Genomic DNA, 15,226 nt, shown 5'->3' on the forward strand with positions numbered 1-15,226 from the left:
GCAACTTGAAGATGTCTGGACTTCAACTCCCAGAATTCCCCAGCCAGCGAATGCATTCACTGGCTGGGGAATTCTGGGACTTGAAGTCCAGACATCTTCAAGTTTCCACGGTTGAGAAACACTGATCTACCTTACCCTATCATTCTTGGCATCCATGGCAGTTTTCTAACTGAACATTTGCTCACTTGGAGGAAAGAAGCTGTAGGATTAAATCTCTCCTTTCAGAAACTGTGCTACCAATCCATTTGAGGATGGTACTTTTAAAAAGAAGGAGCTACATCCTGCACATTGAATGTCGAAAGTAGACTGAGTGCCATCTGGCTTATAAAGTCTCATAAATAATGCTAAATGTTGTGAACAGTAATCTAATTTCACACACTCTAGCTTCAGTTAAAATATTAAATTGTAATTGTTATTATCCCCATTTTTAATTATTTTAATTACTATGATTTCCCTACATGTTTAAATTACAGTTGATCGATGATAAGGGACAGGCAGTCCATGAATGTATTGCCTTAGTGGCAGCAATGAATCTGATTTCCTGGTAAGTTAGGAAAGAAGAATCACTTCATAAGAATCTGCCTTATAGACTTGAAAACTCTTATTTATCCAGCCCAGTTTTGTCCGTGTGAGCAAAACAGAACAGAATTGGAAGGGACCTGGGAGTTCATTTCAAACAAATGGTTGACCAGTCTCTTCTTCTTCTTCTTCTTTTAAATATACTTTTTTTATTTTCCATTTCCATAACATAATCACATGTATACTATTACATAGCCAATATCCTATTGTATTAAGTGGTAATTACATCAGTTCCTCTTGCCATCAACGCCCAGAAAGATAAAAACCCATTATTAGCTCTTCTGCTCTCCATACACCACTTTCTTCCGCCTCTCTCCTACATCCTTTCTTCCCTCCATCATCCTTTTCTACTCTACTTCCCCTTTCTTTCTCCTTCTCCTCTCTCTTCATTCCACTCCTCCTTATCCTCCTCATCTTCCCCCCTTACCCTCTCTCCTATCCCTCTCTTCCCATCTTTCTTCTCTCCTCTGTTTCCCACTCTTCCTCTCTCCTATCCCTCTCTTCCTATCTTTCTTCTCTCCTCTGTTTCCCACTCTTCCTCTCTCCTATCCCTCTCTTCCCATCTTTCTTCTCTCCTGTTTCCCACTCTTCCTCTCTCCTATCCCTCTCTTCCCATCTTTCTTCTCTCCTCTGTTTCCCACTCTCCTACCTCTTTTCTTCCCTCCATCATCCTTTTCTACTCTACTTCCCCTTCCTTTCTCCTTCTCCTCTCTCTTCATTCCACTCCTCCTTATCCTCCTCATCTTCCCCCCTTACTCTCTCTCCTATCCCTCTCTTCCTATCTTTCTTCTCTCCTCTGCTTCCCACTCATTCCTCTCCTTCACTTGGTGTATTTCAGCTTCTGAGCAAACTCCATTCTGCGTTGATGGTATTTATGCTTCCATATCAAGTCTCTTCTTAAAAACCTTCCCACAACCCACAAATGCTGTTGCTGGGACCTCGATATAGCGTTCAAGGTTTGTGGAATCTGGAAAAACGTTTCATTCAGCTCAGGTAACCAAACCAAGAGCAGAAACTCAGTGCAACTGTGCAGATGTCATTATTTTCTCCTGGAGAATGATATTCGAGCATGCAATAAAGACTTTTAAGTTATTGGGGGAGTGAGGAGGAGAGAGTTTATACATTTAACTGCTGGCTAACAGGCAAACAAGCTGGGATTAGTCTCCTGTCTAATGAATAGGTGCAATAAAATGTTTGTGTCAGACAGAAAATCACCATAGGTTTACTCCACAGTGTAGCTTTGGAATACAGAGCAATAAATGTTGTAGGCCCAAGTTAAGGCAGGAATGTTTGCTCGCTCTGCCTTCCCTAGATATTTACAGAAGCCCCAAAAGCTCAGCGTTGTTGTCCACTCTGTAAAGAAATGATGACATCAAGAGGTAGGTCACCAACATGAGTTTATAGGTGTTGCCATTTAGATTGGGATGGAAGCCGGGTTGGGGGGTGGGGGTTATCCACTCGGTATGATCTTCTGACCCCCAGAGGTTTACAGCCTTCCTCTCTCTCTGCTTCACAGCACCTCTGCAACACAAGAGTTAATCATTTCTCTCTCGCTATCTGCCAAGAGTCCTTATCTCTCTTTTTGCTGTCACTTTATAACAGGGGCTGCTTATCAACCTGTTGGGGGGGGGGGGCATGTGATCAAGCCCTGCCTATCCCAGCTCCCGATTTCCCTGATTAGAGACCATCACGAAATGGGGATGGCTGGTTTTACAAAGGGTCACTAATGCTGGAAAAAGTACAGAGTCCATTGAAAGCCCGGCCTGTTACTTTCTGAATTATTGGATTTTTCGTTTGCGTGTGTGTGTGTTTGTGTGTGTGTGCGCACCGTTGATGGACTGCTTCCTGACTTTCACTGAAGGTTACTGTAGCCGCTGTCCCAAGGCCAGAGAAGTTTACAAGCCTCACCTTTTGCTGCGTTCAATGCTGTATACCTGCAACTCAAGGGCACTATATATTTGTGCTTAATTATGTCTTCCAGTTCGGATACCAGCAGCACTCAGGAACCTATAAAACATGGGCTTCTTCCAGCTGGTAAGTCAGACTTTTTCCGACTTTTTTGATAAACCCTATTAGACAGAATTGAATCCAAGCCTTCCTGGGCATTCCGTAATGGAGAATAATCATTGTGGAATCTCTTCATAGTTAATAAATTGATTCTTCAAAAGTATTCGGTTGCAATAAATATATTTAAAAGGACGCCGCCATTTTACTGGTGGTTAAATTAGTTTGTTTTTCTTCAAATGCAACAGAGTTATCAAAAACAACTTGAAGGTCCAGTTATTTCAGCAAAGGAGTTGAACATATGCTGGGAATCTCTTGTCATTTAGCAAAATTGTTTTAATCCGAAGTTCAGATATTTTTTCACTGAAATGAGGTAGAAAGGAAACATGTATATGCTAGGTATGCAGCATTTATATGAAAAGTTCTAAGCCTGTAGCAAAATAGTTTCATGACAGTTGAAATTCAAGCAGAACTTTGAAAAGTTCTAAGTTTGAATGATTTGATCTTTAAAATACAGCATTGTAAAATAACGTTTTAAACTAATCAAATACTAAATGGGAATGAGAAATCACCCCCAAAAGACTGTACAGTATGTTAGATTGTCACATAGTTGTATGTTATTTTTTATATTTCATGTACAATTTGCAGCCCATATTTCCTTCTTGCTAAACATTCTGTTTAGAATTCCTTTCTCAGTTTAATCAAGAGGAAAGTTCTGGATACTTTCAATTCAAGTTGGATATTTGAAAGGAACATGGATTAATATTTTCTAGATTCATTTCACTGAAGTGAAATATTACTTTTATGTAGTGACAGTTTACCATATCATGGTCTTTGGCTGGAAGCGGGTGTGTGCATTGTGCATTGTGTGTTGGGTTGGGTTGTGTATTTGATTGCAATGCTTTTGGGTTTGTGTTCCAAACATTTGCTTTGTGTTAAGTTTCCTATATATGTGAATTACAAATGAGCTGCAATGTAACAAAATGAATGGCAATAGGTTTATCTTCAGATATTTATTCTGCTCAAAGAATGCAAGATTTCTATACTGAACATGCTTTCTGTATCATATAAAGGACTGCATTCCTTGTCAGCAAATGCAAGGTATTTCATTCTTATTGATTTGAGCATCAATACAGGATTAATCTTAGATTTACACAGTTGGATTTACTTCTGAGTAAACAAGCATAAAACTGTTCCGACAGGGAAACTGTTTAAGGCATAGTTTTTTTTTATCTTTTTGCAATAAAAGTCAAGGCACATAATTGTTCAATATAACATTGCTCAATATGCAGTTACATACACACACACAGACACAGACACACAATACACACACACATACACAAATGATATGTTTCTCTTTTATTTCAATTAAAAACAAATATTTATATTTTCAAAACGATTATTACACTCCCTATCAGGCCTGATCTTCCAAGTTTTAAAACTGAAATTCCAATCTCCCTAACCTTGTTTTAAAAGTCTTTTCTTTTTCCATCATATTTTTGGGGGGTTTTGTAAACATTGGCATTTTTGATTGTACAGTATACTTATTGGTGGACACCTTGTGTTTCATTTGTACAAAGGATCCACCATCAGTGTTGCATCAGCTGGAGAGATGTTCTAATGAAAAGTGGGTTGTAACAAAATGAGCAGGAACACAGAAATGCCACTCAAGTCTGTGAATGCTCAATCAATATATGATCAAGATTTTTTAAAAATAAATAATTTCACACCTTTTCCTCATTCTGAATGAAACTTATTGCAACCATATTATGCACCGTAGTTGAATTTACATATATAGATTTGAATAATGACTATTACAAATAACGGCTATTATTTGTAAATTATGTCAGCGTACGCTATTTACAAATTTCAGTTGACGCTACTCTGGGAAGTTCTGACATGCTCCCTCAGCCATGCTTTTGAAATGCACAATATTCTTGGCCAAATTTATACAAATGGATACCTTTCAGGTTTGGTCTATGGAGATTCTCAGTCCTCCAGGTCATAGGTTGTCCCAAAGTTGCTCTTCTTCAAGAATCAACTGGACTTTCTGGTTTTTCTTTGAAGATGTTTTGCTTCTCATCCAAGAAGCTTCTTCAGCTCTGAAAAACCAGAACGTCTCCAGTTGCCTCTTGAAAAAAGCACCTTTGGGACTTTCAGGTTTAGCTTTTAATCTTGCAGAATATTAGCAAAAGTCATGCCAGGGAATTCTGGGATTCAGACATCTGTAAGCCAGGCAGGCTGGAAGGTTGCTCTTAATTTTCAGTTTATTTAGCCCCCCTGTTTTTTGAATACAGATTAGATTCTCAGTGTAGGTGTGGGTGGGTGTGTTGTATTGCAGTAATAGTGTATAACCAGTAGCTATGAAGATATTTCATATCCACCCAAATACCTTCATTGGAACCTGCAAAAGTTCTCCAAACGTTGTTGATGAGGTGTAATTTTAAATAAGACAGGATGGGAAGATTGAATAGATGATAGAAACACAGATTAATTTTATTTGATTTATTAGATTGCATCGCATTTAGCTTTTATCGCCATTGTGCCCACTTTATGGTTGTTATTCGCCAATTAATTGCAGGCTAAGTGTATCCTTTGGACCAAACCAACATTTGATATTTCATTCTAGATGTAGAAAATAGTAACAGGAATTAATTGGGGGGCAGAATGAGGCGAGTGAAGAAAATGCAGACTGAAATATTTTCTCTTGAAGTTAAAGTGATAAATTTAGTTAAATTTAATTCTATATTAAATCAACTGATATAAAACTTTGCTTTTCTTTCGTCGCAATAAAAGAAGTAGAAGAAAATATGGAGTAAATAGAATGATTTTGATTTCAGTTGTCTTAATATACATTATCATAATTATGTCGCAATAGCAATAGAACTTAGAGCAGTGTTTCTCAACCTTGGCAACTTGAAGATGTCCGGACTTCAACTCCCAGAATTCCCCAGCCAGTGAATGCATTCGCTGGCTGGGGAATTCTGGGAGTTGAAGTCCGGACATCTTCAAGTTGCCAAGGTTGAGAAACACTGACTTAGACCTATATATATATCTTCATTGTGCTAAGCGATTTATACAGAGTCAACATTTTGCCCCAACAATATGGGTCCAAATTTTTCTGACCTTGGAAAGATGGAAGGCTGAGTCAACCTTGTCAGGATCGAATTCCAGACTGTGGGCAGAGTTTGACTTCATGGCTGCATTCTAAACCACTGTGCACCAGGACTCCTACTATTTATACTATTTATATATCACTACAATGTCATTTTTAATTAGAGTTCGACCGTCATAGGAAGGGACGTTGGAATCAACTAGTAGAGTTTTTGCAATTTCTAATATAATTGCTTTTACCACTACTTAACATATCTCTAATTCCTGCGATATGCAAGTTGTGGCAAAAATTCATAACCAAGCTACAAACTGCCTTTGATTGCTGTTGTCCAGCAAATTTATTTTCAGCGTGAGTTGGCAGGTGCATGAAAATGATATGATTTTCTTTATAGGATAATAATTTAGGAGTGCTGTTTAATTGGATCAAAGTCCATCTAATTTAGAATTCCAGCTCCAATGCTGAACTCTAAAACAATATAGCAAGTTTGCTAACCTTTGATAACTTTTAAGACACGTGGACTTCAACTGCTAGAATTATCCAGCAATGTAACCCTAGTGTGAACTTAAAACGTTGTATCTATTGTTTATTCTTTTATTTCCTCAACCCTTACCAAAATCACATGCTTTCTGGTAAAATATTTGCAACATTAAGGAATGCTGATGACTGTTTTGACTAAAAGGATAAACCCCAGCACTGTTAAAGGGAGAGAAAAGAAAGTCAGCTAGGAGGGGAGAGAAAACAAACACGAGTCACTTTTCCTGTGAAATTCTACAGCTTGTATAAAGTTTATGGCCATCTAGTCAATAGAAATGGCCGCCTAAAGCATTTCCCTGTTGCCGGGAGACTTTTCAGACAGGTCCACTTAAGTCCCATCCTCGAGAGGTGGTGCTTGAGGAAGGATTTGACTTCATTTATGTGTTTGCTTTAAACCTCATATATTGCATTTCTCCCAGAAATGATTGAAAGTGTGATTGTATATCTAGACCAACACTTCTTTTATTTTTTTTATCCTAAGGGCTGCATGCCACTGATATAGGCAGGTTCTAGGCTAGCTGTGTAAACAAAGGCTGGTGATTAGCAATAAATATAATCCAGTCATATAAATAAAGAGAAATATTAATTATACTAATAAATGTCAGGTTCTTGCTAAAGTCGTGGACATGTCAAAACTTGTCTAAATGACAGGATCCATGCTCCATGCTGAACTATACTGTGGCTTGCACGCAGTATTAAAATCATAAACTTTCCTACCAAGATAAAAGACTATATTAAGGACCCAAGTTAGTAGATGTTGTTGTTCAAATAAGTACGATGTAAAAGATGTTTTCAAAACTTCTCGCTCAATGTTTATTGCCCATGTAAACTGCTTATTGCAGCAATTTAAGAATAAATAGGTTAAAATTCCTTACAATCCCAGGCTCATTGTATCTGGGTTGTAAAAATTCATATAACCAACAGAGAGCAGGAAAGAGATACAGGAAACTGATTGTTATTGTCATCTCATCTTATGAAAAGCTCAATCCTATGTTATAAAGGTGCTTTTTCAGTGAGACTTCCGTGCAGATAAAAATGCACAGGTGTGTTGGGCATTTCCACGTGAAGTCTTTGGCTGCTTCCAAATCAACTTCACACAGGTTAGCCCTTCCTTATATTATTCCTTTTCAGAAGCCAAGCTCATTTACTTTTAGATCAATGAAAGCACAAACTCTTACGGATGGCTAGAGCAGTGGGAACTCAAGAATTTGGAGGTGGGTCATTTGCCATTGAAGAAAGATTTCTCTTCTCCCCGGGGTCCTAATTCTAGCAGGTCCTTCTAAGGGGACCAGTCTCCTAATTGCTGGCATCTCCCACCCAGTGGTCCAAAGAGACCTGATTGACAAGATTCCTTCTCTTGGGGAAAGCCTTCCCTTCCCATCCTATTATACAACTCCCCCATAATCCCCACAATGGATGAATGACTGCAAAAATTGATGGGAGTTGGCAGAGATGGCTAGATTGACTATTTTGATCAAAGAAATGTGTGTGTGCGTGCGTGTGTGTGTGTGTGTGTGTGTGTGAGAGAGAGAGAGAGAGAGAGAGAGTGTACTTAGTGTCACAACCCCTGGTATGGCCAAATGTGGGAGGAAGCTCACTGCTTCCATTCTCTGTCTATCGGCTCGTCACAAGAGACCATCCAGACAGAAACCCAATATTTTTACTGTTGCCTTTGTTACATTTGTGTTGTATTTGTGCTGATAATTTATTTATTTTATCAGCACAAATACAACACACACACTATATATATATATGTGTGTTTTTATTTGTGCTGATAAATAAATAAAGGAAGACTAGTATAGATCTATTTCAAGCTATTTAGCTCTCATCAGCTAGCCATATCCTTACTGGGATTCGAACCTGTGCTCTATTGCCTTCCCAGGCAGGGAGTTAACCATTTGAGCTACAGAGAACGTCTCCTTTTATCAGCCAGCCAGGGTGGATAGTGTGACCTTCCTCCCACACTTGGGCATACCAGGGGTTGTGACTTTAAGTATATATATATATATATATATATATATATATATATATATATATATATATATATATATATATATATATATATATATATATATATATATATATATATATATATATATATATATATATATATATATATATATATATATATATATATATATATATATATATATACTTAAAGTCACAACCCCTGGTATGCCCAAGTGTGGGAGGAAGGTCACACTATCCACCCTGGCTGGCTGATAAAAGGAGACGTTCTCTGTAGCTCAAATGGTTAACTCCCTGCCTGGGAAGGCAATAGAGCACAGGTTCGAATCCCAGTAAGGATATGGCTAGCTGATGAGAGCTAAATAGCTTGAAATAGATCTATTTCTATGTGTGTGTTTTTTTTTTTATTTGTGCTGATAAATAAATAAAGGGAAGCAATTAGCTTCCTCCCATAATTGGGGCTTACCAGGGGTTGTAAAAATCTATATATATATATATATATATATATATATATATATATATATATATATATATATATATAATGTTGTTGTATTTGTGCTGATAAATAAATAAAGGGAGACTATAGATCTATTTCAAGCTATTTAGCTCTAAAAAAGTGTATATACACACTTTATTTATATATATATACACTTTTATTTATATATACTTTTTATTTTTTATTTTTTTATTTATATATACTTTTTATTTCTTTATATATACTTTTTATTTCTTTATATATACTTTTTATTTCTTTATATATACTTTTTATTTCTTTATATATACTTTTTATTTCTTTATTTATATATACTTTTTATTTCTTTATATATACTTTTTATTTCTTTATTTATATATACTTTTTATTTCTACTTGGAAACCACTTCTGGACTTTGTGCTTGAGGTGGGGGGGGGAATGAAACTTTGATTTTGGGGTTTTACCAATTAAATAGATTTGTTGTTATAGAAACGGCCATTTTATACTCTTATGTAAAAGTAAGAAGTTGAGGTTTGATGTTAATGCCTTATTCTGCTGCACCAAAGGGAGTTGGAAGTCAATGCCTTTTTTTTTCCTTTTCCCCCCTTTTCTTTCCCTCACTTTTCCCTTCCCTATTTTTCCCTATTATTTACTTTTGTATTTTCTTTGTATGCTACAGTATAAACTAATAAGGACATTATACACCCCCGGTGATTTTTCACAGCTTATTTCACCGCAAGTCCTTTTCATATTGCTTTTTTAAGGATTGCACTGGAAATAACTTCAGCTGCAGGGAGAGAGTTCTTTAAAACGCCGCATTTGCAAAGCGAGCATCTGACTCGCTCCCCTAAATGCTCACCTGCTTTTAAACTCCCGTGTTTTAGGCTTCGTAACTCTTCCCAAAGGCCGGTTAACCACCGTTCGCACCTCAGCCCGACAGCCCTGGGGGCTCAGGCTCATTTCGGAGGAGAAAGACACCGTTTTAGGGCCGGAGTTTTCGGAGTTTAGCATGTTTTTGGGAAGGTTGGAGGCAGAGAAGAGAAGAGAGGCTCGGATGCAGTTAAGCGCCAGTCGCAAAGACCCAGCGGTTCTTGCATTTGCACCGGAGAAGCCTTCGCGCTGGGCGACCGGGCAGGTGCGGGGCAGGGTTTTAGGCACCTTCGTTAATAGGATTGCATTTGCATTGGCGCAAATTGCATTTGCGTCTCTCCTCCGCTTTGCTTTGCTTCATGCGCCTTGGAAACGCCCGGTGCGCTTCATGCGCCTTGGAAGCGAAACTTTATGTGGCTGCTCGGAGCAGCTCAGTTCAGAGTGGATTTCTTTTAATTCCCTTTCCGAGAGAGGCGGACTCTTACAGACATTCTCAAAGTAAAGAAAGGGGGAGGAGCTTCCACAGTCGGGGGCGGAGCCTGAGGAGCCGAAGTTACTCGGAGCTCCTCGTTTTTCCCTTGGGCAGCCGGGCGCTTCGCCGAGTTTGAAGCGAGCCTCCTCCGGAGCCGAGCGCCGGCTTGATGGAGGGAAGCGACGGGGAAACGCTTGGACGAGCCGCTGAGCGTGGCTTCCCCGCGGGCGCCTGGCGGGACTGGAAAGCGATCTTTTCAACGCGGCTCCCCGCTGCCGCTGCCTTCGCCTCCCTCCCTTCCTCCCCTCCTCCCCGCCCCGCGGGTTTTGTCTGCTGATGGGATCTGGGAGTCTTTTTCGGGGAAAGTTCCCGGACTTGGCAAGCAGGTTGTTTGCTGTGTGCCCGAATGCCCAATGGGGGGTGGGGGTGGGTGCCTGGTGATTCAGGAGGAGGGAGAGAGGAAGGAAGGAAGGAAGGAAGGAAGGAAGGAAGGAAGGAAGGAAGGAAGGAAGGAAGGAAGGAAGGAAGGAAGGAAGGAAGGAAGGGGAAGGGAAGGGAAGGGAAGGAAGGAAGGAAGGGAAGGAAAGAAAGAAAGAAAGAAAGAAAGAAAGAAAGAAAGAAAGAAAGAAAGAAAGAAAGAAAGAAAGAAAGAAAGAAAGAAAGAAAGAAAGAAAGAAAGAAAGAATTTTAATTGTACTGGGACAGGTGAATAAGGCTGGAGTCCTGAGTATTCTCCCTCACCACTGTCAAACTTTATCTTTCACCATTCAGTAAGGCTGCATTACTATTAGTCTTCTCATCGCTCCTGTCACCCATCTCCTCCCACTTATGACTGCGAGACTATAACTTTGTTGCTTGTATCCTTACTATTGATAGTGACTGTTTCCCGATTGCTTAATTGTACCCTGTGACTATCATTAAGTGTTGCGCCTTATGATTCTTGATGAATATATCTTGTCTTTTTATGGACACTGAGAGTTTATGCACCGAAGACAAATTCCTTGTGTGTCCAATCACACTTGGCCAATAAAAGAATTCTATTCTATTCTATTCTATTCGCAAATCCAGAACTGGAAAATGGCTAGGATGCTGTCACAGATCTAAGCATGCTTGTTTGGAAATCCAGTGAAACTCACCGAATTTTCTTTCTGAGAAATGTTTACTATTTTTGATTAAACAAAATGTCTTTCTTCCACTTTGCAGTAATGCTCTACTCCAGTGGTTCCCAAACTTGGCAACTTTAAGACTTGCGGACTTCAACTCCCAGAAGCAGAGCTGGCTGGAGGATTCTGGGAGTTGAAGTCCCCAAGTCTTAAAGTTGCCAAGTTTGGGAACCACTGCTCTACTCAGAAGGCGAAAATGTTGCCCCCTGCAGTTTCTCATTTGTGCCCATCTTTGTGTGATGTAACACAGGAAACTAGGGGAAATGTTTGCCTATTTCACATCTGAGTATTATCAGAGCTGATGAAACAAACTCCTACGTGGAAGCCAAACTTGGCACTATTCAGAGTTGACCACTGAATTCAATGGAACTTGATCTAAGTGAATTTGTGGACAATGAGGCCAAATGAGGATTATAAACTATTTGGGAGCAGAGAGAAAAAGGAGGACATTACCTGGATGGACTCTATCAAGATCATTGAAGTAGTCAGTGTTTTAATAGGCTACTTTCCATACAATTATCTCGTTTTTCATCCTCCTGCCCATCTTCTATGTTTACCCAGAAGTAAGGCACACGCTGTCCAAATCTAGTCATGTTTCTTTTCATGGAAACACAATGTGCTCGGGGGAGCCGTGGCTGAGCCAGGAAATTGCCCTCCCTGACCTTAATGATTTTACAACACTGATTCTCTGAGCATATTATAGTACATATCAAACTCGCTTCAGTCACCCCAGGCAAAAACAAAACACATCAAAAACATGATTTGGCAGCTCTTCCCTGATGCTGATTCCCATGTACTTGGGAATCATCTGACATTCAATGTAAGCATGATTTAATTTAAAGATTAAAACAATAAGAGTATTTGTCACCCTAAACAGGCCAATGTGAGGGGAGGAATCTTGCTATCCCCCTCCCCACAGTGTTTCTAAAATAAGAGAAACAAGTAGGGTCCTGACCTGCCACGTGAACCTGGTGCTGATGCTGGCAGTGCCCCTTCTGGTGCAGTGGTTAGGGTGCAGTACTGCAGGCCACTTCAGCTTACTGCTATCTGCAGTTCGGCGGTTCTAATCTCACCGGCTCAAGGTTGACTCAGGCTTCCATCCTTCCGAGGTGGGTGAAATGAGGACCCAGACTGTGGGGGGCGATATGCTGACTCTGTAAAACCGCTTAGAGAGGGCTGAAAGCCCTATGAAGCGGTATATAAGTCTAACTGCTATTGCTACTATTGCAGACTAACTTTGCTCACTGCCAGGAGTTCGATCCTGACCAGCTCAGGGTTGACTCAGCCTTCCATCCTTCCAAGGTGGGTGAAATGAGGACCCAGACTGTGGGGGCGATATGCTGACTCTGTAAACCGCTTAGAGAGGGCTGAAAGCCCTATGAAGCGGTATATAAGTCTAACTGCTATTGCTACTGCTATTCTTGCTGACATTTGGGGTGGGGGCGGGAGGGGTTAGGCTCTGATCTACTAGAATCCAGCCCTAGGAGTTCCACGGCTTGAGAATGGACGTAAGTTCCATAATTCTTGTTGAATGTAATGGGACTTTGCTGATTAATTATATTGGGGGGGGGGACAGCAGTGGTGAAATCTAAAAAAAAATCCCTACCAATTCTGTGAGCGGGGCTTGGTGGGTGTGGCTTGGTGGTCATGTGACTGGGTGGGCATGTCTTGGTGGGCATGGTCATGTGACTGGGTGAGCTCAAAAACCAACTTTCACACTTCACACACAAACAACACAAGAGCCGCACAACTGACTCACACACAACGCAAAAGCAGCTGGACTTCACACAAAAAGACCCCTGCAACAAGCAGGAACCGCACGGAGTCACGGTTTGGTCTAATAGGTAGTAAAAAAAATGCTTTTAAAAAGCAAAGGAAAGGGGAGGGGGGAAGGTTCCGGCATCTCCCAGCACAGCTGATTGTCAAACAGCTGATAGTCGGAACGTTGTTTTTTTTAAACTTTTTAAAGCATTTTTTTTACTACCAGTTGCGCGAATAGATAGTAAAAATGCTTTTAAAAAAGTTTTTTTTTTAAAGGGTTTGTCAGCTATGACAATCAGCTTTGCTGCCTGATTGGGGGAATCTTTCACTTACTTTTTTAAAAGCATTTTTTTACTACCTGTTCGGGGAACCGGAAGCATTTGTTACTATTGGTTCCAGTGAACCGGGCAGGGAGCCGAGGTGGCGCAGTGGTTAAATGCAGCACTGCAGGCTACTTCAGCTGACTGAAGTATTCGCTGGCTGGGGAATTCTGGGAGTTGAAGTCCGGACATCTTCAAGTTGCCAAAGTTGAGAAACACTGGCCTAGTAGTTAAAGTGCTGGTCTAGAAAGCAGGAAACAATGAATTCAAGTCCTGCCTTAGGCGTGAAAATCAGGTGGGTGAGTTTGGGCTTGTCTCTCAGCCCAGCCAACCTCGCAGAATTGTCGTTGTGGGGAAATAGGAGGAGGAAGGAGTATTACAAAAGAATCATTGTAGCACTTTGGTATGCACTGTGCAGTATTAGACTGCAGTATTGCAGTCTAATTGTGCCAACTGCCAGCAGTTTGATCCTGACCAGCTGAAGGAGGACTCAGCCTTCCATCCTTCGGAGGTCAGTAAAAGGAGGACTATATTCTTGGGGGAAAATATGCTGACTCTGTAAACTGCTTTGAGAGGACTGAAAAGCAATATGAAGTGGTATATAAAAGCTATTGCTATTACGTATGCTGCCTTCAAGTGACAGGGTGGCTCAGTGGCTAAGATAGCAATAGCAATAGCAATAGCAGTTAGACTTTTATACCGCTTCATAGGGCTTTCAGCCCTCTCTAAGCGGTTTACAGAGTCAGCATATCGCCCCCACAGTCTGGGTCCTCATTTTACCCACCTCGGAAGGATGGAAGGCTGAGTCAACCTTGAGCCGGTGAGATTAGAACAGCCGACCTGCAGAACTGCAGTCAGCTGAAGTAGCCTGCAGTGCTGCATTTAACCACTGCGCCACCTCGGCTCTAATTGTAGCTCAGATGCTGAGCTTGTCAATCAGAAAGGTCAGCAGTTCGACGGTTCGAATCCCTAGCGCCACACCCAGCTTCTGCCAACCTAGCAGTTCAAAAGCATGTAAAAATGCAAGTAGAAAAATAGGAACCAACTTTGGTGGGAAGGTAACAGTGTTCCATCCGCCTTCTGCATTTAGTCATGCCGGCCACATGACCACGGAGACATCTTTGGACAGCGCTGGCTCCTCGGCTTTGAAACTGAGACGAGCACTGCCCCCTAGAGTCAGGAAGGGCTAGCACATATGTGCGAGGGGAACCTTTACCTATGCTGCCTTCAGTTATTTATAAAGTAATAAAGAGAGAATAAAAGTGTAATAAATAAATACCTAAACAAATAAATAATGCACAATGCCAGATATAACTACAAGACATAGATTTACACAACATGCTGGACCAAGATGAAATACAACTGGCTAACTTGTCGTTCAGCCCAGTCTTTAACTTTGCGTGTTGTGTGAACCAAGCCATCACTCAAACCCATTAAAGGTTTTGGCCGTAGCATAGCATATCATGGGGGGAGGGTGTATTTGTACTTGCCATTTGAATCGGAGTGTATAATAATGGACTTGAGAGCAGGCCTCCCCAGAGGAAGAAGCCTCTCTGTCCTTTGGCAGCATCCCTGTGAGTCTACGAGGTCGCTGATCACAGTAGGAGAGCAAGAAAAGAAGGAAGGGGAAAAGCCTTTGAAGGAAAGGCTGAGCAGGATTTTTGCTATTGGCCATCTTTAATTTGCCAGTCTTAATTTACTGTATGAGCCACCCAGAGGTCTGTTGCGTGGCTGGTTGGGAAAGCAACCAGAGGGAAGAAAAGAGGAAAGCTGTGTTTGTTTTAATCTTTTAATATTTCTTATTTCTGTAAGTTGCCCGGAGTCCTTCGGGATTGGGCGGCCCTATAAATTCAAGAAATAGAAATAGAAAAGGTGGGGGGGCTCCTTTGTGGAAAGCAGAGTCTCTTCTCACTGAGTAAAGAATGGAAGATCAGGATCTTAAGAGAATTCCCTTGCAGAAGCCAGCAT

The 15,226-nt window shown here is 40.7% G+C and overlaps 1 protein-coding gene across 1 annotated transcript in view; it reads left to right on the plus strand.

Moving 5' to 3' along the window:
* The first annotated feature begins 2,350 nt into the window (after nt 1-2,350).
* NR5A2 (nuclear receptor subfamily 5 group A member 2) overlaps nt 2,351-15,226 on the plus strand; it is a 123,361-nt gene continuing 110,485 nt past the window's right edge. The window contains exon 1 of the mRNA XM_087719192.1: nt 2,351-2,613. Coding sequence (XP_087575318.1) covers nt 2,550-2,613 — 64 coding nt within the window. The 5' untranslated portion in view covers nt 2,351-2,549. The remainder of the gene's footprint in view (nt 2,614-15,226) is intronic.

Source organism: Thamnophis sirtalis, unplaced genomic scaffold, assembly GCF_051295495.1.
Source record: "Thamnophis sirtalis isolate CommonGarterSnake01/CBP01778 unplaced genomic scaffold, rThaSir2_p1.2 scaffold_7, whole genome shotgun sequence".
NCBI lineage: Eukaryota > Metazoa > Chordata > Lepidosauria > Squamata > Natricidae > Thamnophis > Thamnophis sirtalis.